Source organism: Lycorma delicatula, chromosome 4, assembly GCF_047948215.1.
Source record: "Lycorma delicatula isolate Av1 chromosome 4, ASM4794821v1, whole genome shotgun sequence".
NCBI classification, from domain to species: domain Eukaryota; kingdom Metazoa; phylum Arthropoda; class Insecta; order Hemiptera; family Fulgoridae; genus Lycorma; species Lycorma delicatula.
Window position 1 is genome coordinate 22,881,186 of NC_134458.1, and position 25,551 is coordinate 22,906,736.

At 31.1% G+C, this 25,551-nt stretch overlaps 1 protein-coding gene across 5 annotated transcripts in view; it reads right to left on the reverse strand.

Moving 5' to 3' along the window:
* The window catches only part of CRMP (Collapsin Response Mediator Protein), a 102,954-nt gene that overhangs the window by 29,688 nt on the left and 47,715 nt on the right, over positions 1–25,551 (reverse strand). For 4 of the 5 annotated variants that reach the window (XR_012756043.1, XM_075362509.1, XM_075362510.1 and 1 more), the window contains exons 10-12: positions 13,101–13,326; positions 11,383–11,493; positions 7,045–7,191 (exon numbers count right to left, since the gene is read on the reverse strand). Coding sequence is in view for 4 of the 5 variants with exons in the window: in XM_075362509.1 (XP_075218624.1) it covers positions 7,045–7,191; positions 11,383–11,493; positions 13,101–13,326 (484 nt within the window). In the remaining variant the exon portion in view is untranslated. Of the gene's footprint in view, positions 1–7,044; positions 7,192–11,382; positions 11,494–13,100; positions 13,327–16,722; positions 16,932–25,551 lie in introns of all 5 variants that reach the window. The other variant, XM_075362511.1, reaches the window with a different exon arrangement.

Sequence of the window (25,551 nt, forward strand, 5' to 3'; positions counted from 1 at the left end):
TACTAGATTATGGATAAGAGTGTTCTTTGGTCGTTGGGTTTCAATTAACTACACATCTCAGGAATGGTTGACTTGAGACTGTACAAAACTACACTTCATTTTCATTCATACACATCATCCTCATATATTCTCTGAAGTAATACCTTACAATGGTTCCAGAGGCTAAACTACTATATATGCGTATATGTATAAGACTACGTATACTGTTTTAAACAGTATACGTAGTCTTATACTTAAGCCAACAAGCTGTTACCATTTCATAATGAAAACCCACCAGCTTCCAGTATGGTGGGTTACTTCAGCTGCAGCCACAAAACCTACATTTCCATGTTGGGAGGGAAGGGAATAGTGATAAGGAAAGAGAAAGGATGTAGATAGAAAATGATCAAGAAACCATTTTAGGTGATGATATTTGTTATTATTATAACAGTGTAATGAGACTACTACTAAATGGGGAAAAGGAATTTTAGAAAATGAATGGAATGCTTTATCAAAAACATTTTACTGCTAATTGCATCATCCTCCATAAGTCCTTTCTCTTTTGATTTTGCAAAATTAATTTAAGCTTTTAATAGAGAAATATTAGATATGATATAAATAATTTATTTTTGAATTTAAAAGGCTAGAGGCACATGATGTCCCTAAGGCAAGTTGAACCTGACTGCTGCTGCGCAATTTCATTTATCTGATACAATTAGTAAATTAACTTGCTTCTGTGCTTCTTCTCACATGCACACACACCTGTGTGCAGGTGTGTGTGCATGTGAGAATGTGTGCAGGACATAGTGTGCATCTCGTGCACGCGCACGAGAACAAGCTTAATATATATATTAAGCTTTATTATATTTATTTTATAAGTAAATAAGTAAACATAAATTATAGTAATAAGTAGCTAGTTAAAAAATAATTTGTGATTAAACAAAGATTATTTTTTTACTCAAGACATAATAAATAAGGATAACCTCAACATTATCAAGAGTGGGATGGTTTACCCCTGACAATTCAACATTAATTTAAAATAGTCTTACAGTAAATTATGAGTAAAGTATTAGAATACAATTAATAATTATAAATTATATTTACTTGGATTGGTTGATAATATAATTGAAAAAATAAAAATAATAAACGCTAATATGAAAGAGAGAGAATTCAGATTTTTTTTGGAAAACCTAGAAAGTTTACGTGCGAGATAAATAAAATTAGAATAAAGACCCACACTTCATTAAACAACTGACAGTGGTTTCCATGCTTTCACATACATAGAAAATAACTAAATGCTGAACAAGTGAAGCAGTTCAACTGAGTAGAAATGATGACACCTATAAAATATAACAGATGTTTTTATATATACAGTACTAGTATATTATTTAATTCCGGGCTTTGCATTGCAACTGTTTTCCCTTCACAACATCAAGGTGTAGAGTTTTGTTTGTTTCATAAGTTAACAATAGGTCAACATTAGTAACAGATTGCAGGCTGAAAGTATTAAAATTCATTAAGACCATAAGAACAGTTCCATCATAAGTATATCATAACAGTAAAAATGTAATTCACCAGGGTATGTAATGATGGGTGATGCTATATCCTTGATAATATTAAAGATAATTTAAGGAATGAGTGTTCTACAAATGTGAATTGAAAAATCTGATAATAAATATGAAGGAATATTTATTATTCATTTTACATTGGTTCGATTACGTATTAAAATTCATTTGTAACATTGCATATGCTTCCCAATAAATTTTTACAATGATGTAATAAAAAAAATTACAGAGATCTTCAACTAAAAATATAGTTCTCACTTTACTCCTGCGGTACTCTCATCCAAGAAATAAGGAATAAAGAAAAAGAAAAAACCTTCATCTGAAGAAAAATAAAGAATGAGAGGAGAAGAATGGGGGTGATAAACCCACAAAGAGACTGCATCAGACCTAGGTATCAAGATAGTTTTATCATCTCACCTGGGGCCTAACACATTCTATATTAAACCACAGCAAAATTAATCACAAAACGATCACAAGATGCATTAACACTGACCGGGTCCAGGTATATAATAGGGCAGTGAATCAGCAAGGCTTTCTGCATCTAACCACCTATTTTATATATTCCATATTACTAGAATATCTTCTTAAGTTAATAGATTCAAGTTATATTAATTAAAAATTACTGCTGCACCTCCCAAATACAGTCCACTGTTCTAAAACCAGTTAAAAAAATCCTTTTGAAGGGGGAAAATCATATCAACCCATTTTTTTTTTTTAATATTTAAAAAATAGGATAATAACATTATCAGTACTAATCAGCAATCTGGAGAATTATATGTGCTATCTTTTCTAATTATTTTATCGTAATAATTTAGGAATTATTGCAAATTCTTTTGTAATTTCAACAAATGAATGGCTCACTACTGAATTCAATATGTATGTGTGTGAACATTTTGTCTCAGAGTTTGATTTTGGATTCCGATTAAGCATCATCAGATTACAAAAATTCAAGAATAGCTGCGATTACCTCAAAATGGCCAAAATTAAAATTTTATAATAATCATTATATAATAATGCTGTAAGCTATTGTGATTGTACGAGGATTATTTTTTTTCAAGGTCCGATCAGTCGCGAAATCAAAACCCGCACAGAAATCAGATGAACCTTTGCGCATATGCGCTGCGCAGCATCTCTAGTATGGCCTTCAATCACGCCGTGTCACTTCGTTTAGTTCTGAACACGCAGCTAGTACAATAGCATCTCTCGCCAAGTGTGAAGTGCGTACGATAATTCAATTTCTTCAGACTGAGGGGTGTAATGCAGCTGAAATTCATTGACGAATAAGTAATGTGTACAGTGAAACTTCAATGAGTGACAACAAACCGATGATCTGTTGAGCGAGTGGATGAGGCAATTCGAGAAAATCGACGGTTCACAATTTCTGTATTGAGCGATTCGTTTCCTGAAATTTCAAGGTCAGCTCTCTACACTACTGTGAGTGAGAGACTTCAGTACCGCAAACTGTATGCGAGATAGGTTCCCAAGATGCTGTCCGACCACCGCAAAACAATGAGAATGGACGCCTCCCTAACGTTTCTCCAGCGCTACCGCAATGAAGGAAAAGATTTTTGAACAAAATTGTCACAGGGGACGAGACATGGGTCCATTTTGAAACTGAAGAAACAAAAGAACAATCCCAACAGTGGATGCATTCTCATTCTCCCAGTAAACCAAAGAAGTTCAAGCAAACCTTCTCCAACAGAAAGTGTATGGCTGTGTTCTGGGACCGGAATGGAGTTCTCTTGGTGGAATTCATGGAATGTGGCACGACCATCACTGGAGCCTCATACTGCGTGACTCTTCAACGTCTACCAAGGGAAATTCAGAATAAGTGAAAAGGAATGTTGTAATCAGGCATTGTCTTTCTCCATGACAATGCTCGGCCGCACATTGCAGCTGTAACAAAGAAGCTCCTGCAGCATTTTTGTTGGGAAGTGTTTGATCACCCACCATACAGCCCAGACTTGGCTCCATTCGATTTTCACCTCTTTGCTCACATGAAATGCTGGCTAGGAGGACAACATTTTGACACAGACATAGAGCTGCAGACCAGCGTATAAACATGGCTGAAAACACAGGCGGCTCCGTTCTATGACGAGGGTATTGGAAAGTTGGTACCACGCTATGACAAATGTCTAAATCGGAGTGGCAACTATGTAGAGAAATAGCGTAACTGTGCAAGTACTTGTTACAAATAAAAAATTTTTTATTTTCACTGTGGTTTTAATTTCGTGACTGATCGGACCTTGCAAAAAAATAACCCGCGTATTGACGCACTAATGTAAAGTTTACTAAAATGCATAAAATACATAAATACTGATTTTGTTAATCAAGTGTAAGATTCCAAAATGGTGATAAAACTATCTTTTTAAACTATGCCATAAAACAGACAAAACAAAAGATAAATAAATTATATTATACGTGAATGTAGCACCTCAACAGAGATTTATTAAAACCATAATTAACTCATTTGTGTCATCTGCAGATTTTAAAACATTTTTTTCTTTAAGTTTAATAAGAAAAATGTGTAACTTTTTAATTGCAACAGACACAATCTTCCTGAAAAAGTATGAGCTGGCACACATTTGCTTGATGTATGCACATTCATCCTGAACCCATGCAATGTTTTAAGTTTCAACGTTTTGGATACACTGCAATCAGATGTGAAGCACCAGGGATCTGCGTGTGTGGAATGAAAACACATGAGTGACCCATGTAAAGATCCCCCAATCTGCATTAACTGCAAAGGGTAACACAACTGCCGATCAAGGAACTGCTCGGTGTATAAATTGGAAACGGTCATTCAGGAGGTTAAAACGCTTCAAAAGGTAAGCTATCCTGAAGCGAAGAAAATTGTCAATCAAAGAATACCTTGACCAACAACTACTTATGCAGAGGCAGCTGCTGCTACTCCTTCATTATCTAAAGTTAACGTGGAGCAGTTTCTTACTACAATTGCACCAAGTCTTGCTACAATAATAGAGAGAATCATTGATACTAAGATTGAGTCTAGGCAGTGGAAAGAGCCATTAAAACTTATGAAGTTTCATCCACATACTGACATTGTTGACAGAAAGAACATACCTGCACAGTGCAATGATTCAGGAAAACCTATGACCATTTCTGGTTTGTTGTTTTGTTTCTTTTGTATTTTTACATGTTCTTTTATATTTAGTACATGGATGCTGAAAAACATGTTTACTAGTGTTCCTATTTTATGATTTACTTTAAAAGTTACTTTAATTTTCAGGATAGTTTAAGCTCAATAAATATGATGTTTAATAACTATGAATAGTATTAATAATATTTCTGAACGTAAAAATTAACAAAAAAAAAAAAAAAACTTCAACACGGTTGGACTTCCCCATTTTCTGATGCACGGCTTAAACACACAACTTAATTAAAAATATTTATCATTTTATTTAAATACAATATTTTTTGTTTATTTAATTCAATGATTCTAACTAAAAAAGGTGCACATGCCGTATTTCATTCGCATGGGAGTGGCAGTGCTAGTGGCCACTTTAAATATTATACATTTATTTAATTTTACTACTCACTTGTGATGTCAAACATAGCAGATGACTACAGCAGTAGTCCGGCCACTTAGTGGGATGCGGGATGTATAAGAGGGGTGGCTGGGTTAAGATCCCATTTTGATGGGGAACAAATTTGTGGATACAGAAAAAACTGCAACGAAAAACACCCACTGTACTGCCTTCTACATTTAAAAATTATTACTATTTTTTTGGAGTAGGAGTGCAATTTAGCAAAAAATTTTTACGCAAAAGATTTTTTATAATTGTTCACAAAAATATTTTAAAAGATACAATGAAAATCATCCCTTGTACTGTCTTCTATAACTTTTCAAAATTTAAACCATTTTTAGGGATGAAGGTGAAATTTAGCAAAAAATTTTTTTTACAAAAGTTGTTAACTTATTCATAAAATTATTTAAAAAATATATAACAATTATGCAAAATCTGGAGATGATTTTGTTATTCTCCCCTGTATACTCCACCCGATGACCTCTTGAACTGAAAATTCAGTAGCACCAATGCCTCATATGTAGAAGTAATCTGACCAAGTTTGGTCAAAATCCGTTGAATAGTTCTGAGATATGAGGTGATTTACAGGCCAACACAAAAAACCATTTTTAGGGTTGGGGGTGAAATTTAGCAAACTTTTTTTTACAGAAGTTGTTTACTTTATTATTAATATTCTCAAAATTATCAAAAAAATACATAACCTTAATTATGCAAAATCTGGAGACGAATCTGTTTTTCCCCCTGTATCCCCCCCTTTTGAATTGAAAATTTAATCGCATCAATGCCCCTACTATAGAAATATTATAGCCAATTTTGGTGAAAATCGGTCAAGTAGTTCTGAAGATATAAGGCAATTTAAATGCCAACATGCATGCATACGTATGCACATTTTGTTATGGAAATTTCTACAACATTTTTCAGTTTTCTGGGATTCTTAGGGGTCAGTTTATTAAGATTCAGTGAAAATCAGATATGCCCAATTTTGACCGATCACTATACTTTTCCTTCTATACAGCTATAGCTTCACTATAGCTGCTATTTACATGGGAAAGTAAAAATAGTACGTATTTTAATGAAAAACTTGCTTATAATAGAACTTGTCTTTAACTGCCTATTAAAGAGCATGATGATTACCGTTAGACAAATGAAAAGATATATAAAAGGATTTCATAAATATAACTGGACATAAAATCACTTTATTTTAATTAAAATAAGCAATTATGTAATAAGAATTTAAAAAATAAGAGAAAAAAGTAAAATTATAAAATTTTTAAATGCAACAAATTTATTTTTTCCATTATTATATTAGTAGCATAATACTTTTACAGAAAAGAGAATAGAAAAATCAAACGCTAACAAAATAGTAATTCATATTTGATTGTAACATCAGAAAACAATTTTCTGACTCATAAAAGGAAATCCAACAGTAAAACAGAGAAAATTACAAAAGCAAACAGCACGACAAGGAAAGATGAAAGGATTTACTTCACAGGATTAAGAAAGTAAATAAATTAAACACGAAGTCAAAAGAGTGCAAGCAACAAACAACTGGGAAAATGAAAGAGATAAATATAAAGAGTTAAATATTAGAAAATGACACTGATTCAACCATATCTAACTACATTAAGGAAAAATGCACAAAGAAAAAACAATTTTTAATTTCTAAAAACATGGAAATAAATGATTACCACTATTCAATTGTAAATGATAAAAAAATGTCCGCTCCACCAAAAATAAAATTGTTTTTTTTTAAAACTAGTTAACAGTAACAACTGCATAGCAGTAAATAATACTGAATAGTAAACCAAACAGTAGTTTCTACAGATGAAAAATTAAAACATTACTCTTAAATGAATATTCAATAGGCTTATTACACTATTCTAAAAACAATGATTAAAGCAAACTCAAATAAACAAGTGAATTCACTCAGCAGTTCATCAGTTCATTCATACCTGCTCAGCACTACCATAAACAAATGGAGAAAATGTAGGAGTTGGAACGAAACTTCCAAATCCTTGTACAGCTTTCAATTCACCTTCATCTACACAGACTCTTCCATTTACTATCACATACTCAGGCACTCCATGGCAAACCATACCCTGCAAAACAGAGATTAAAAATTAACAAATACACTGAACATGTATACTCACTATAAAACTAGTTAATTCATAGTGAAGAAAATAACAAATTACTGATGAACACCAAGTTGTTCTTTATGGCATTAAGTCCATGAGTAAACCCAGCCTAGCAAGAAATCAACAGAGAAAAAGGTCAAATAATGTAGAAAAACTGTTACCATAATCAATGCTTCAAAACGTCAAGAACAACCTGTTATAACTTACTAAGTGATACAAGGACATCATAGAATGGCCTATTATATCCAAAAACATATTTTATATCTTTAACACAGTAACTTCTCAGAATAAAGTTTTAACCTAGTACAATTATTCAGAGAAATTCAATGAATAGTCTTGTATTCACAGCTTCTTCCGATCGGATAAACAATTTTTGGTGTACTTTTAATAATCTTGATTATTTTTGGCCAAATCTTAAAAATAATTTGCATAAAAACGTACTAATAACTTTATTTTATTCATATTTTAAGTATTTAGTTTGTATGTTAATGCAGGTCATGGCGTTCAGCCTGTAGGCTCCAATTTGTTTGAGGGCGATCGTCCCGTCAGCTCTCATGTCCTGCATTGCAGGCCATCATTAAATTATTTCCTGCTCTTCCTTTAATTATACTAGTTCAGCTGTACAACTCCAGTATAGTTTTGCAACATATAGCACAACTGGTCATAAATTCCTAATTTAAAGTTAATGTCATTTAATCACATTTTAATTGAGTTATTTTAAAATAATCAATTCTTTTAATTTGATATTTCTATTTAAAAAGATTAAAGAAATTGTACTATAGCTGCTATACATTACTGAAATAAAAATTATTATGGACAGCTGCCTAAAACACGGTTTGGAATGAAAAATGGAAACATATTTGTTACAGATGAATTTTTAATGTTCTAGGTGGTTTAACAAAATTAAATAATTATTTTCAAAATATTAATAATAAAATCACGTACAAAAATAAAAAAATCAAGTTTAAAAATATAAAAACAAAATTATACTTGCTTGAAGATGTACATACTCTCTATCTAATAATAGTAAAACACAATTTTACTAATAATTTTTTTAATAAAATCAAACACCAATGTACATTATATACCAAAGTACGTTATTCAAATTTTGATTACTCATAAGTTGGGAATGTCAACATGTCTAACCATACTGTTTATTATCTAATGAAAGAGAATTTTATGTAGTATAAGAAAAAAAACATAATTAATGTCAGTAAGCATGTAATTTATTAAACAATGTTTTATCCTAACTAATGACTTGAAGATGACAACAGTCTCATACCACGTGGCATTTCTAACATAAAAAAAATTCTGTTTACAACATAGCACATAAGATTTATAGCTGTGTTAGTTTTAAACAGGCCCATTCACTGAGCAGTAGATCATCACTTTCCTCAATAACCGTTTTCTGTGTAATAAGACCATTATGCTGAAATAAGTATTTCATTGTTTTAACTGTAACCAGACCCAAGATTTTTGAAGAATGCAGATGGCGCAGTACAGGTAAAGTGAAATTTCGTAATTTTCTTTTTCTTGAATGAGATGAAGCAGTATATTTTTTACTACAATAACCTTTAAGATATTTGATGTAACTCAGGTCCATCAATTGCAGTACACTTGTGTTGACGGGTAAAAAGACAATTTTAATTTGCACAAGTCCTTGTATGTTTAAATAAAAGTTTGCTTCCGTAAAACATATATATTTTTATACCACTCATTCTCAAGCCAAGCACTAATAAGATTAACATCTACATCTTTTGCTTCAACATTAATAATTTTTCTTATGTGAAGTTGATGTATCATTTAAATTTATGCAGTAACTGTCAATAACTTTAAAAGTATCTATACTCAAATTTTTGACAAAAAATTCCATTTCAATTTTCAAAATCAGGTTGTTAACTGGAAAAAGTAAATTTCATTGCTATTGAAACCACTGAAAATCTGTTTTAAATAGGTAACTGTAAAACTGGTATTTAATTTTTTTACAATTATTGTTTCTCTCATGGTGCACCTTCATAAATTTTCTCTGCTGTCATACTGTTCCTGATGTAGAGGAGCCAAATTAAAATTACAGTAAATATCAACTGGTTTATTTCCCTCTTCTAATGCCTGATTAATTCTGATTTTTTATTAATTTTTTTCTTAATAGAGTGCTTAAGGTATACTGAGTGGAATATGAATTGAGAAGGGACCAACCAGTTCTTTCAGTACAGAGAAATTTTCATTACTAAGAGGTCTGTATACAGGGTGTCCCATATAAAACGCAACTCATAATCACTCATCCATGAAATTTCAAAAGTCAAGCTTACTCCCCTACTCGTTACTGAAATGGACTCGTCCAACATCTGAACATCGCGGCGACGCAGTAGAACACTACCGATAGTAACAACAATGCAATCATAACGTTCAGTGTATTGCTAGAGACAAGATGGTGTTTTCGCTAGATGAACGTGTTTTCATTGTCGAGTCGTACTTCAGTACGAAATCAGTGGTTGCGTGCAAGATTTGTTTTGCCATAAGTACCCAGATAAACCAGCTCATAACAAAACATCAGTATTAAGGTTAGTTGCAAAATTTAGAGAGACTGGTTCTGTTAATAACAAGGAACACAAAAGATCTGCGTCAGTGTTGAATACAGATACAGTCGCTGAAATCAAAGATCGATTACTCGCCTCGCCAAATAAATCGATCAGACGTTTGTCTGCTGAAATTAATTTGTCTAAATCAACTGTTCATCGTGCGACCAAACTATTACAATTACGACCTTATCGCATTCAAACGGTTCATCAACTTCTTGAGCCCGACAAAGAAAAACGGCTACAATATTGTCAATGGTTCCGTCAATTTCTGCACAAGGGATTACCGTTATGGATTCGTTATTTTTCACAGATGAAACACGGTTTCATTTGGATGGCTACGTAAACAGCCAAAACAGTAGAATTTGGAGTGCTGAAAATCCCCACTTTTATCACGAAAAACGATTACACCCGCAGAAGTTGGGCATGTGGTGTGCGATATCGTGGAAGAAAATAATCGGTCCTATTTTTTTTTGAGTACACCATTAATGCAGAACGATATCAGGATATTTTATTTCAATTCATTGCACTCTTGGAAGAGGAAGACAGACACTGCTGGCTACAACATGACGGTGCGACATCGCACTACACAGGTTCAACTTCTGATTTCGTTGAGGAATTCTTTGGTAATGGTGTTATCGGTCGAGGGTTGTGGCCACCAAGATCTCCAGATTTGACTGCGGCGGATTTTTTTCTATAGGGTTACCTCAAAGAAAAAGCCTACAGCAACAAACCACGAACACTTGAAAGTCAATATTGAACAAGCTGTATTAAATATCCAGCCACAAACTTTGAAAAAAGTTGCAAGAAATGCTGTAAAAAGAATTGAAGGTTGTATTCAAGAAGATGGCGGCCACTTCCAACATTTACTCTAAATGTAAGGTAATGGATGGTAATAATAAAAATTACATTTACATTTACACATGCCTTTTTATTATTTCAATATCTACCAATATAAGGTTGGGTTGCGTTTTATATGGGACACCCTGTAGTTTACAATATTAACAATTAACAATGAAACATTATCCAATGAGCACAGCAATTACTTGTAAAACAACGAATTACATTGAAAATTACTAAACACAGTTCATAGTACTTTGTGAGTGGAATGTGAAATACATCATTAACAGCTTCCATATGTTAAGAAAAAATTCAACTCGTGTCTTCACTAGCATATTAGACGAGTTAGTGTGTCAAGTATTCTAAGAACCACAGAATAAGAATAGTATAAAAAAAAAAGCAGAGGGAGTACAGTATTTGCTAACCAATAATTGCAGGTTGATGATATCAATTTTCCTGATATCTTTTCTTTAAAATTATACTCTTTACCTGCACTGACAAATAAAATATAACTTTCTCATTTACTGCATGGTAAACAAGCATAATTTCAGGTCATACAGATAAAACTATTCATTTACCTCAGATACACGATTCCATAAAATCAATCTTTTCCTTTAAAGAAAATCAGCACTATAGCAATGGATTATATATATGGATTATTATGATATTTTGATCATATTAACTGACACTGACATCCCCGATTTTGTTTATAGTACAGTATTCAAGATTAAGTAATTACCTCAAAAATATTGAAATCAGTAGCTTGATGGTGGGTTTTAGCAGATATTGTGCGTGTTTTCTTTGGATTCCATACAACAATATCTGCATCTGAACCAACAGCAATCACTCCCTGGAAAAACAATAGAAGTACAGCGTTGATAAATAAAAGACTTCAAAAAAAGCATACAGATTTTATTATTTATTATTATTATTATTATTATTACTACTATTACTACAAGTTTAATTAGTTTTTTATATGAATGCAAATTAGCTTAACATAGCATAACTCTGCCCATCATTTAATACCCAGTAATTATTATACCTTTGCAGCCATAAGATTTTCATTGATATTTCAAATAAAATTATTTTTATAATAAATTAATACATCCAAATAAATACCAAAGATGTAATGAAACTGTATGAACATTTTAAACAATGAAATCTGCGGATACAGTTGTAAGAAAAAAATCGACCTTTTTGTACCAAAAGTTGACTTAAATTTATTTTTTGTCATCTCTTTACAAAAAGATAATGTGCACGTTAGATGGGTATACCCAGTAGCACAAAACCCTAAAATTAAAATTTGCAGTATGAAACAATATGAACAACAGTAACACCCTACAATTTCATAGTATATTAAATTAGTATTATCACAGCTGAAATAAATAATTTTTTTTTTAAAATGATTTTGTAAAGCTAAAAAAGAAATTCAATCCTAATACTACAGAATAATATATTATAAATTATATAAAAGCGCTTATGTTGTAAAATTATGACAAATAGTAAACAGCTGAATTATAAATCTTAGACGGAAAAATGATGGCAAGGATGAGTCTGTGGCCACTTGGCTGGTTGAAGTACTTTCCTGGATGCAGATTCATATCCCTCATTCCAAAATTGTTAATACTATCTCTTTATCATTACTCTTTTCAAAAACTTATTTTTTTTGGAAAAGTTCAGTTTTATAAATTTATTGCTAATCTCTTTCATAGTTATTTATAGATTATTCTTCAATACCTAAATTTAGTTAGCTTGAATTATACCATAAGGTATTTCATTTTGCTTACAAGGCAGTATTTCTCTGTCATTTTCTCCATGTAATAAAAATAATCATATTAAAATTAAACCCTTATTACTTGGTAAGAAGAAACATTAATGAAAATGAAATATGAACTTAACACTTAAATATTTCTTTTAATACTTATTTAGCTTTCAAAAATAATAAACATTTTTCCCCACTGGAAATATCAAAATTTTTGCAACACAAATTTGAGGATTTTTTTAAGATAATAGTACAAATCAACTGCTTTATAAAATCAATTACAATTTTTAAATAAGAAGCAGGATAAATAATAATGTAAATAATAATTAGCTGCAATAACTATAAAAGCTGTCAAGTGCTGATTTCTATCAGAGGAACTGTCATACAATAACAAAATATTATAATTCAGATTGGTGTTTATGAATGGCATTGGACACATAAGCACATGCTCAACAAAATCTGCATTCACATTTTGTTTGATATTACAGTCGTCATTCCCCCCCTCATTTTTCTATCATAAATAGTGTTATATGACTAGAGTAAATAATATTTCAACAAGAAAAATAAAGAAAAGATCTCAGCTAGAAAGGAACTATTTATTAGAATCTCAGCCCCAAACAAATAAATAAAATATGAATTTAAAAGTAGATTAATAAAAAAGAGAATTGTTTAAAAAGATAATAAATAGTACATACCTTCTTTGGATATATGTTAAATATTTTTGCAGCATTAGTACTAGTTATTGCAACAAATCGAGGAGGATCAATTATCCCTGCTTCTACACCCTTTTCCCATACCACTGACATCCTATCTTCTACTCCATTGACACCATTTGGTATTTTTGAGAAATCATCTACGCCAAGTTTCTTTTGTTCTAAGGTAAAAGTGCAGTTATCACTACCCACTAACTGCAGACCGTCCCTAAATGACAAAAAAAATCCAATGATGGTAAAATAATATTTCACTAAAGAAGCTCAAACTCAGCTCTTAAATGAATATATAACAATACAAAAGAGCCACCCTAACAAAACATGCAGTGCAATTAACCATTATGCTTACTCATAAAAGAAAGAAATTCTCTTCATACACAACATAAATGTGAATTTATTAAAAACTAAACTATAAATTAATAGCATATTAAATGTTTATCGCAATATAATCAAAAACAATGTTTAAGATTATACTACCACAGACCTTACTGCAACTAAAAGTTAAAAAATCTTCCAACAAGCAATGATATCAATTCTCTTTAAAATGAGACAACTTCTACAGTAATATAATGTAATATGGTTTGTAAAATTTCAGGAGACTTAATAACAATGATAATAGAAAATTAAACAAATCTTAGTTTATTTTTCACTAATGCCGAAGTTCTATTGTAAATGTAGAAAATAACTGATTGTAGCTTCAGTAGGCTACTTTATTCCAAAATTTCAATGAAAAATTGAATTTAAAGAGAAAAGAAGCTGTAATGGCTTTAATTATTTCTAAAAAAAATTATAACAGTTATATCTGTAATGTAAAGAAAATAAAACATATCCTAAAAACACATAGATGATATATTGTGAAACACACAACTACAACTATACAATAAAAAATAATTTATATCTATCAAAAAATTGCAGAAATATGTTTCATTAATGTATTACGATACATCCAATAAAATCAATATTTTATTAAAGCTTGCCCTAAGCTTTTTGCTTGGGCTTTAATCTTCATTTAAAATAAATTTATATCACTTTTTCTCATTTTTTAACGACAAACATTTTTTTTTTTATTTACATCAAATTGCAGTGTCTCACAATCATGAGAAATGAGGTTTACCTAAGTATGCAAAATAGATTTTTGAATCTTAATGAATTAAGTTTAGTCCACAGAAAGCTATTCTCAAAGTGTAAACAGATATTTAAGATCTTCATTTGTTATGTGATAACATATATCACATAAGAAATTGCAATCTGTTACAAAATCACCTCACTGTAGACAAAAATTAATCAAAGAATATTTATTGAATTTTCTTGTTTTTTTCTTTTACAAAGATGATATGATTACGTGTCTCATTTCTTTTCTTAAAATTTTATGTTTTACTTTTAAGTGGAGGTTTTTGAATTAACACTTATGGTAAAAATTTGAGAAAAAATAAGTAAAATAAAACAGAAGTAATCGCATTTAAAGTACAGAATACCTGGAATAATCAAACTGATTTTTATAATTGTAAAACTGGCAGGATATATAGTACGCCAAATTTTTCTTTCACATTACTTGAAAACACACCCAATTCTAAAATCTCTGTTATCTTTAATAACATTAATAATTTTTTATGTTCTAACTCTTATACCGAGCGGGCCAAAAATCACTTTCTATGAAATAAAATTACCATTTTTTTATTTTTAGATAATTTTTTTTCTTTCGGATTAAAGTTAAATAAAAAACAAGATTAATTTTGTAAAAATACACCCTCCAAGAAATAATAAAAATAAGTGACATTTTACTTGGAAAGTCAGAGGAGTGTTTCAGAAACAAAATTAAAATTTTGAAAGTTTTACAAAACTAGAAAATCACCTTTCGGCACAGCCATCCACACAAGAGTTTTGAAATCTGAATAGACTGGATCACAGGAGAAGTCGGATCAGGAAGATCAAGATCTTCTAGAAATAATGAAAATATTGAGTCTGTAAGGAACAGTGTATCGGAGAATGCCAGAATATCAACACGAAAACATTCCACTTAATCTGGCACTAATTGAACACCATTGCACAAGGATTTAAAAATGTTTCCTTACAAAATCCAATTAGCCCAAAAAATGGACCCAAACAATTATGCATTATGCCTGGAATACTGCCAGCTGTTTATCAACTCTGACAATTCCTTTTTGCCTAATTTGTGGATGAGTGACGAACCCTGTTTCCAGTTTAGTGACTATGTCAACAAATAAAATGCTTGTTTTTGGGGTACTACTGATCCCCAAGTTACACATGAATGTTCTTTACAATCATAAAAAGTTATGGTCTGGTGTGCTCTTTCTCAACAAAGAATCATCAGGCTGTATTTTTTTTTTTTAAATGGTGCTTCGGTGACAGTGAACAGCAATAGATATCAGCAAATGCTTGAGGAATTTTTCATCCCAGGTCTTGTAGATGATGTCAAACAGGTCTGGTTCCAGCAAGATGGAGCGGTGGCTCACACCAGCAGAACTACAATGGAGTCTCTTAGGTCAAAATTTGGAAATGAATAATTTAGAGAAATTTAGATTTTCATTGGCCTCCAAGGTCACCAGATTTGACGGTTCCTGATTTTTTTCTTTGGGGCTATTCGAAAGAAAAGGTTTAGGTAAATAAACCACAAAATTTAGAAGAGCAACAAAACAACATTCAAGATAAGATAGCGGTAGTACTGGAAGAAACAGTGGTTTTCACTTCAACTATGTAAAATATGTAAAAAGAACCTAGATTTGTGAATGCTTCAGAGATCAGCATTTAAAAGATATTATTTTCAAAACATAATTGAGTAAATCATGTTTTGACTGAAATTTAATTTAAAGATAAAAATATTAGTTTTGAGTTAATCTGTACTGTTTCATTAAAAAAAAGTTGGGAAGTTACTTTTGGCCAACCAGTAGAACAATAAATAAAGGATTATTAAAACTTCAATTACAATTACTGTCAATAAAAACTCTGAATTATAGAATATACAGCAACTACTATATGAAGAAAATAAAAAATTCCAAAACCAAAAATACGATGATACCAAAAATATTAAATTAAATCAACTAACAATAAATATAATTACAATAAATTAAAACTTTATCTATAAAAGTAATATTTGTAATTTAATTTAAACCCTTGTCTAATTACAAACACATGAAAAAAATGCGTACATAAATTTCAACATAAAGTAAAATTAAATAATAAAAATAACACTCACATAATCATACATGAAACTAGTACTGAAAAAAAATCTTGAAATCAAGAATATACAACAAAAAAAACTCATTTTCATAAAGATAATAGAACAGACTCAGATAACTAACAAATACAACAAAATTAGTGCAAAGAAAAAAAATTTAAAAAAAAAAGAGTGAAACTGTAACTAACAATGAATAACACATAATTCAATAAATGAAAATAAAAGGTAATGATGAAAATAAAAAACGAAGATTATGTGGCGATAACATCAAGAAAAAAAACCACAATAAAATAAAAAGGCTATGAAAAATTCTAAATTCTATTTTAGTTGTAAAAATAAAAAAAGACTGAACAAAACATTGTTACATATAGAAATGAAAAAATACTATCTATTAATAACAAAACAACTTACGACGCTAGAAGAGAGATGAGATATGAAGGTGTACTCGGGTCTGCACGTATCGGGGGACTAGTCGTCAACCAGAAACTCGGCTCCATTCCATCAATTGAAACAGAGGAGGCTAAAGTCTCGCCAAACACTTTCTGTTTTTCCCGACGTTCAGCTATTATGTCCGCTGAAGATTTGCTCATAATACGTACAATGTACAACGGGCAATCAACCTGATTACAATATCCAACTAAACTAGCCCGACCCATAACATATTTTTTTCATAAATTGTTCAAATGTACAACAAATAATTAAAAGTAAAAAATTAATCATACTTCACTGTCTGAATAACTAGCAGATTAAAAAAGATAATAAGCAATAACATTTTAGCGAAAAGAATTAAGAACAAAAGTTATTTACTTATCCCATTATAGGACAGGACCATGAAATTATAACAAATAACAGAGAGTGTACAGAACATTAATAGACAACAGCTACAGTAGGGAACAAAACATTTGTGTTTTACGGGAGAGCAGGGTAGAGACTTAAATTACAAAATGCACAGCACTCTTATTCTACTATATTAACTTCATAAACTACACGTTACTTTGTAAAAATTATTTAATACGATTACTAGAAATAATACACAAGCCTTAAATCCATTTTATTAAAGTAGCAAACTCTTACGATCACATAAAACAAAAACGTTTAAGCATGTGTACATAACATACATAAATAAAATGGAAAACCTGAATTTAACATAATACCAACAACAAAATCTTAAGTCTTAACATGAAATATCTTATATTCTTTTGTTAATAGTTTTAAAAAATTCATCCCTTTTATTCAAAGTTTCTCATAACTAACCTACAATTCTGAAGTTAAAAGTAGTTCAAACAATAAAAAAAAAAAAGAAAAGAGTTTAATATTATGTATCAAAAGCAACAAAACCTTATTCACACAAATATTACCTTCTCATTTCTGCAGAGCAGCTTTCTAAATAAACAAGTTTAAGTTTAAAAAAAACAACTGGCACATATCTGAACTGATACACGTACACAGATTCCATAAATCTAGTTCATGCCCATGTAATTATTTTACAAAAGTTTATCTAATTTTTCCAAGATCACTTCCTCAAACAAACAAAAATTACTGAGATACGAAAATAAAATGATTTCCAGAAATATGATCCATACATAAATAAATTAGTATCTATTCTCAATGTCAATCTGTTCTTTTTATAATGAATAATCACCTATATGCAAATACACATTCATGTTAACAGGATTATTTTATATATTAGAAGGCATTAGGAGGCAGATCATTCCACATCAAATCACCTGATCTAAAATTAAATGGTTGCATGACCATTTTAGATTTTTACATTCACTTTCTGTAATACATAAATTCAGTATGTACCATTAAATACATGTCATTATTATTTCGAGTTTACATTTTCATCACCATGTATTTCAAACATTCTCTTACTGGTTAATTTGGACCTAATTCATTTTTCAACATTTCGAGAACTTTGCCAGATTAACTTTACTCAATGGCTAAACAAAAATATAATTCTAGGAATTTTAATTGTTTATAAGTATAAGATCTAGGATCTTAAAAGAAGAAATGATACATGCAATTTTACAATTTTTCAGGCACATTGTAACTAGAGAATCCAGCTTATCAGTTTCATATCAATGATGTAACTTTTACTGTTTATTTCACTTCTATGGGGCTTCAGACAATTTCTGAATTTTTTATTACCTTCCCTTTTTGAAAAATTCCCTACATTTTGGAAAATCCCATACTTTTAATCTTTTATAAAAAAAAATAAAGGAAGAGGACAACAGACTTCCAAACTCATAAATAGGCTCTCTCGAACTGTTAAGAAGGGGGGGTATAAGTATTAGAACTGATGTTCCTTCCGTTCACAGCGAAATACTTGTGAAAAAATTAAATTTTTGCATTCTAAATGCTCTGATTCAGAACCAGTTTTTGGGAATACTTAAACAAGATAGGAAAATGATGTGCATAACATACTATGTAGTAATTTGTATGTAGAATACAATGGTTTTTTCAAGTCTTAAGTCAATAAGTTTCTGAGATATTTTTAATTTCTGAGATAATTTTAAATTGGGTGGCGGGCTTTGTAAAACTTAACCTAGCACAAATAAACAAATTAAAAAAAATAAATTGGTACTGAACTCATGAAATATGAAATAATGAATACACAAAAAATTACAAACGTCAAAAATGGTCATGATGCAACCACTACTGGGAGGCAACATCGACTGAGGTCCAGCATTACTAAACAAGTAATTTTAGTCTGGCAGATATGACATTTTTTAAAACTCATTTGCTTAGTTTTGGAAAAAACTAATTTATTTTATTTATAAAATGTTGTTGATTAAATGCGAAGTCTGACTGCAGCGTCTTGCTGGAATCAACACTGTGGCACATTTGATCTTGTCGTAAAAACTGTCATGTTGAGAGTATCTGCTTAATGCTGAAGTTTTACATACTTATTGTATTTTTGCATAAAAGAATGTTTCATTAGAGTCTGACATGCGATTTTCACAGGAAAATAAATCTGGATCTTCCCAAAGTTGTAAAAAGTCAATTTATAGAATCATTTGGTTAAAGCTGTCACACATCAAGATGGTAGTAGAGGTATGTAAAAATTATTTTTAAAAATAAGTCTGGATGCTAATACTGCTGGGAAATTTGGTCTGCAGTCCTTTAATATAGTCTGCTTGAGCATGCCAGGTTTTTTAAAATCCTCTTTTTCCAAAATCATTACTTCTATTTTTGATGATCATCGATGGGGTTTTTTACTTCGTGTACTTTAACTTTAGTTGGTTCAGTTTTCTTTTCAATTACTGCTATAATTGTAGAAACAGATTTCGGCTTTAGTATGCTACTTTCAACAGGTCTATCTACTTTCTTCTGCATAGGCTTCAGACTTAATTTCTCTTGATGGACGTCTCTTCATTTTGTCTTCGATGATACATTCGATCATCGTAGCTAAGGCTGGTGGCAATTCTGCAAGCACATCCTGTGATTTTAAAGAGGCTGTAGGAGCAGCAGCAGCAGCCACAACTTACGCATACGAAGCTGTTTTTTGTGTCCTGTAATAATAACAGACAGTGAACATGCTTTGAGTGGTTGGAAAATTCGATGTATGACCTGCAGTTTTTACCAGAAAACTCAGAAATGCACACTTCAAAAACGCGTTAAAGTTTTTTATTGAATATTAGATAAGTTTTGAACTGGCACCGTACATCAGTTCTAAGGCGATTTATTAAAATTTTTATTATTTATAAATATAGAGTACAAAATGATAAAAATTTGTGAAAATCTGTCATGTCCCAAACATGAGATGCTGATACTAAAATAATTTACCCTTGTACAATTGATTATTATGCAAATGTTTTAATAAGATATTTTTGTTATAATGATATGAAACATGGAAAATTTTATAAATAATAACATTAAAATTTAGATTGAACTTGGTGTGTCAAAACACACAAGGATTTATAAGTGTAATTGAACTATATAAGTCAATTTGTAAAAAAATTTGTAAAGCTTTGCCTGCATTCCATGCATTTACCGAATATGACTACAATCCTGCTTTCTACAGAAAAGGAAAAACCTTTAAGTATTTTATGCAGTTCTGATATTTATCAATAAGCCTTCACTAATTTAGGAGAATTTAAAAAAAAAAATATTCAACCAGTGTATTTAATTAAATTCACTACTTGTAGAGTTTTCAGAAGTGAATAAAATATATACTGTTAATGATATGCAATATTTAGTTTTAATAAATATTCAAATGAAGCATTGAAAATCTCAGCCAAAAGGCTTTGGATGTATCAACTATACCTCCATGTAAAACATTACATTTTGAGAATGTAATACATTGCAACCATCTGGAAATGATTATTATCTTAAATGATTATTATTTGCTGGAAATGATATATCTGTCTCTAGCTGAGAAATGGCTAGAAAAAATTTCATGGAAACTACGAGTTTACTCAATTCGAAGGAGAACATTTACCCTTGTCTATGAGCTATAAATTAGTAAAATCGAGTGAAGAAGAAAATCGAGGCATATTTTACAAATCTATACTATTATATAAAGAGGAAGGGGTTTTTTTGTTTGTGATACAATAAACTACGCAATCAATCGCAACAAAATTTTTACACATGTTTCTTGGCATAACTGAGAAGGTTGATAGATATATTTCATCTCAAAAAAAACATTAAAAAGATAATGCTTCACTGCATCCATACATAGTATGTTAGCTCTCCACTAGGAGGCGGATATGTTGCACTCATGTAACAACTTTTTACACAGTATACAAGCTCTCTGCTAGATGTTGGACATGTGCTAAATTCAGTCTACTTAATCACAAGAGCGTATGGTACCAATAATTGTTAATTATTGAATATCAGACAATTTTAATTCGTTTCTTTGCTGCATGTATGGTAGTTAGGTTAATGCAGTTGTATTAAATTTCTCAGGTAATATGATATATTGCTTCTGTGATAAATATTTCATTATTCAAATTTATGTATTTATCTATCTATCTATTTTGGCATTATTTGTTGGGCAATAAATATTTGATTATTCAAATTTATAAAATTAGTAAATAAAAATACAAAAATAAAATTAATTATGCTTAGAAATTAAATTAATTGACAACAGACTGCTTCTAGCAGGAGAGAGTCATGGAGGGAGCCGTGTGCAGCCGCCTGGTGCATCACCATTGGTCCACTCTGCACCATTAACAGCTAAAATAAAAATGTGAGAACACACAACAAACAAACCCACACATCATCCTTTTTTTATAGAAAGTGAGGATTTATCTACCTACTTTCGCAGTATTTGTTGGGTTTTTCTAAAATCATCCCGAAATGGAAGTCATTAGTAGAAAATCTACACATGCGAGGTGAATGTCTACATTACATTTACATGAGACTTTGGAAGAGCATGAGGCTCTATTTTACGATGCTATACAATATTGGAAACCTACTTTAAAGTTCAGATCTGCTTTTGAGTATGATTCTCGTTTGGATTATATTAATAGTAAAAACTTACAAATTGGTGCAATGATTAATATATACAATCACTGTTTTGAAAAAAAAAAAGAGTGAAAAGATGAAGCACCTAGCATGTGTTGTTCTGGTGGGAAAGTTTCACTTCCTACACTTAATCACCAATAACCAAAAAAATTAAGTGCTGATGATAACATTTATCTCTAAGATACTGTGCAAGAAGACATCAATTCTAATGCTAACAACATGGGTCAAAGTGTCATACTTCACTCATCTTTCACTGGTTCATCACAGTATATACATGAGAAATCTCAAGATGCTGACATACATCCATAAACACGGACGTCCAGTTTACTTATAATGTTTACATGCAATCCTGAATGGCCAGAAATAAAAAAGAAAGCTACTTACTGGTTAAAAATATACTGATAAGACACAATATTATATCCAGAGTTTTCCATTGAAAATGAAAAAATCCCCTTCAGCACGTCTAAAGAGGGAGGTAGATTTCACCGCTGCTAAGTAGGGGATAAAAAAGATTTTCACCTTAAAATTAAGAAAAACTTCAAATTTACTCCATACGACAATTGTTGCATGTGCAAAAAACTTTTCACATGTTTAGCATACGACAAACCCCATCTTCTTACAATTCCAGCAACATTTTGGTCATCCCTTGCCGTAAGAGTTAGTCATATCAAAAATTGTTTCATACAAAAGTTTTAGATAATGTTTAGAGGACTAATGACCACTTTAAACCGATTTGATACTGTGCCTCTTATGGGAGGTATGATTTTTTTATCTTCAAAACCCCATTTTCTCCACCCTCTAGGCCAGTGGTTAATGATATCAAAAAACTTTACTTAGATAAGTTTTAGGCCCTTATCCAAAGAATAGTAAAAACTTTAAACAAATTCAATATTTTACTTAATAAGAAAGTTATAGCGATATTTTGTTTTTTTCAAAAAAGCTCCCCCATGGTCCGATTTTGCCCATTAACAAACTCGACTGAGATTTTGGATTGCTATATTTTATGTATCAATTTGAAAGTGATTGGCACAAAATTACGGCAGTTATCGTGTCCACAAGAAAGTGAAATATACATATAAACACTGATGCTGGTTTTGGAGTCTGGGGGATGTCAAACGCAAAGATATGTCAAAATCTTTCGGGAAGTCGAATCATGGTACTCATTACAATAGGTAGCTTTCTTATGAAATCTACCTAAAAACTCCTAGACCTTATTAACAAAAAATAAATATTTGGTTCTGTCAACTGCTACGCGCTAAGTGTCAAGTGGCAAAAACAAAGCTTACCTCATTGTCACATATTGGTGCGGTTAGCAACTAAAATACAACCTGACGAAATTGATCTTATCATAGCTGCTAAACTTCCTGATAAAAATGTTGACCCATTATTATATTACATTGTTTATAAACATATGTGTCATGGACCATGTGGAGATATAAACAGGTCATCACCATGCATGATAAATGGAAAATGTTCAAAAAAGTATCCTTGAATGTATATTTGCAACTGCAGATGTTGGTTACCCAACTTATTGTAGAAGTCCAGAGAATGGAGGTCATATGGCAACTTTAAATGTGCAAGGTAACATTACTGATAATAAATGGATCGTTCCACATTGTCCACTACTGTCATATTGCTTTAATACAAACATATATGTTGAATTTTGCAACTCCATGCAAGTGATTAGATGTATCGGCTAATATATTACCAAAAGTTCAGATCAAACAACTTTTTCAGTTGAATCAAAGAGATGAATTGAATCAGTATATTAATGGTAAACATCTGAGGTGTTTTTTGACTTTCTAATACATCTACGTTATCCCACAATTGTTCACTTAGTGGTTTACTTAGAAAACTATCAATGTATTTATTTCTTTGAACAAAATCTGCAACAAGTCCTTGAAAGTCCACAGAAGACCACTCTTATTGCTTTTTTGAGCTTTGTCAGTTCGAAAAAAGTGCGGAACTGACATCGAAGGATTTCCTGGAATCAAAAAGGATGCTGGTCTGGGTAGAGTAAATACAATTCATCCAAACCAAAGTGAATGCTTTCATCTGCAAATGTTATTACATAATGTTAAAGGACATACATCTTTTGATTAGTGTTGGTGTGCTACACCAAACATACAAAGCTGCTTGCACTGCACTTGGCTTATTGGAAAATGATAATCACTGGAAAGACACACTTGCTGATGCTTCTATCTGTCAGTCTTCACCTAAGTTGAGAGAATTATTTGCAATTACTTTAGTTTTTTGTAATCCTACCCGACTGAACGTATTGTGGGAAATGTTCCAAAAAGAATTTTGTAAAGATATTTTAATCAAATTCGACGTCAAACCAATAATATTGAGATTACAATTTCACATAAAACATTGAATAGAGGTCTCAAGACTGAAGATATTTTGTTACGTTAAGTGAGAAATACTTGAGCAATTTTGGTATACCAACACCAATATGTGATAATCAAGAAGCTATTAATGCTCATGATGCAATGTTAAGCCTTTCTTTCGACATCAATAAACATTAAGAAATTCTAAGTATTAATCTTTCTAAATTAGTACCAGATCAATGTCAGGCATTTGATGATGGAAATGACAGTGTTGCTAGCAACAAACCCAAGATTTTTTTCTTAGATGCACCTGGAGGCAATGGGAAAACTTTCTTAATCAATCTGCTTCATGCTCAAGTTTGCTCAACTAAAAACATTGCAATTGGTGTAGCATCATCAGGAATAGCTTTACACTTATGGTGAGAGAAATGCACATTCCACTTCTAAGTTACCAATAAATGTTGCATGTGGACAAGAATCTGTTTGTTCTACTTGTAAAAATGGTCCACTTGGACAAATTTTGCAAGAAGTTAAACTTATAGTGTTGGATGAATGCACAATGAGTCATCGAGCTCATATTGAATCCATTGATCAAACTCTTCGAGATATTAGATCATGCAGTAAATTAATGGATGATATAACTTTTGTGTTTGCTGGAGACTTTCGGCAAACATTGCCTGTCATCACGAGGTAAACTAGGGCTGATGTTCATGCATGCCTTAAATCATCACCCTTATGGAAATCTGTCCACACTATTCAATTAAGAACTAATATGAGAGTTCATCTTGGGCGGGACGATGCTAACTTTTCCTTACAACTACTAAACATAGGAATGGAACTCTTTCTCACAATGATGGTTACATTTCTGTCGATGAAAACAATGGTACCATTGTGCATACAATGGATGAGCTCATTTCCATTACTATTTAGAAATTAATAAGCTTTTACAAAAACTGTACGAATGACTGCGAAAGTTCTATCATAACTCCTCAAAATATTTCTGCATTTGAAACTAACAATATGATTTTAGAAAAAGTTGAAGGGCAAAGCAAGGAATATCTGTAGATTCTGTAACAAATACTGAAGATGCAGTCCACTATCCTCCAGAGTTTTTGAATTATCTTAAACTCTCAGTAATGTTACTGTTATTTGAGTGCAAAATGTTTTAAGTGTTAGTATCAATTTTTGTAATGTCTGTTTTCAGAGCAACAATATAACTATAATTTTGTGTGAAATTGGGGAAAATTTTCAGAAACATTTCAACTTTTAAAATCTTGAAACAACCTTATGGAGATGATGCTTGGGGTCTTACGCAATGTTACAAATGGTTTTCACAATTTAAAAGTGATCGTCAGTCAATTGAAAATGACTCTCAACCAGGAAAGCCTTTAACTTCAACTGATGACACCCACATTCAAAAAACCAACGATCTGGTGCA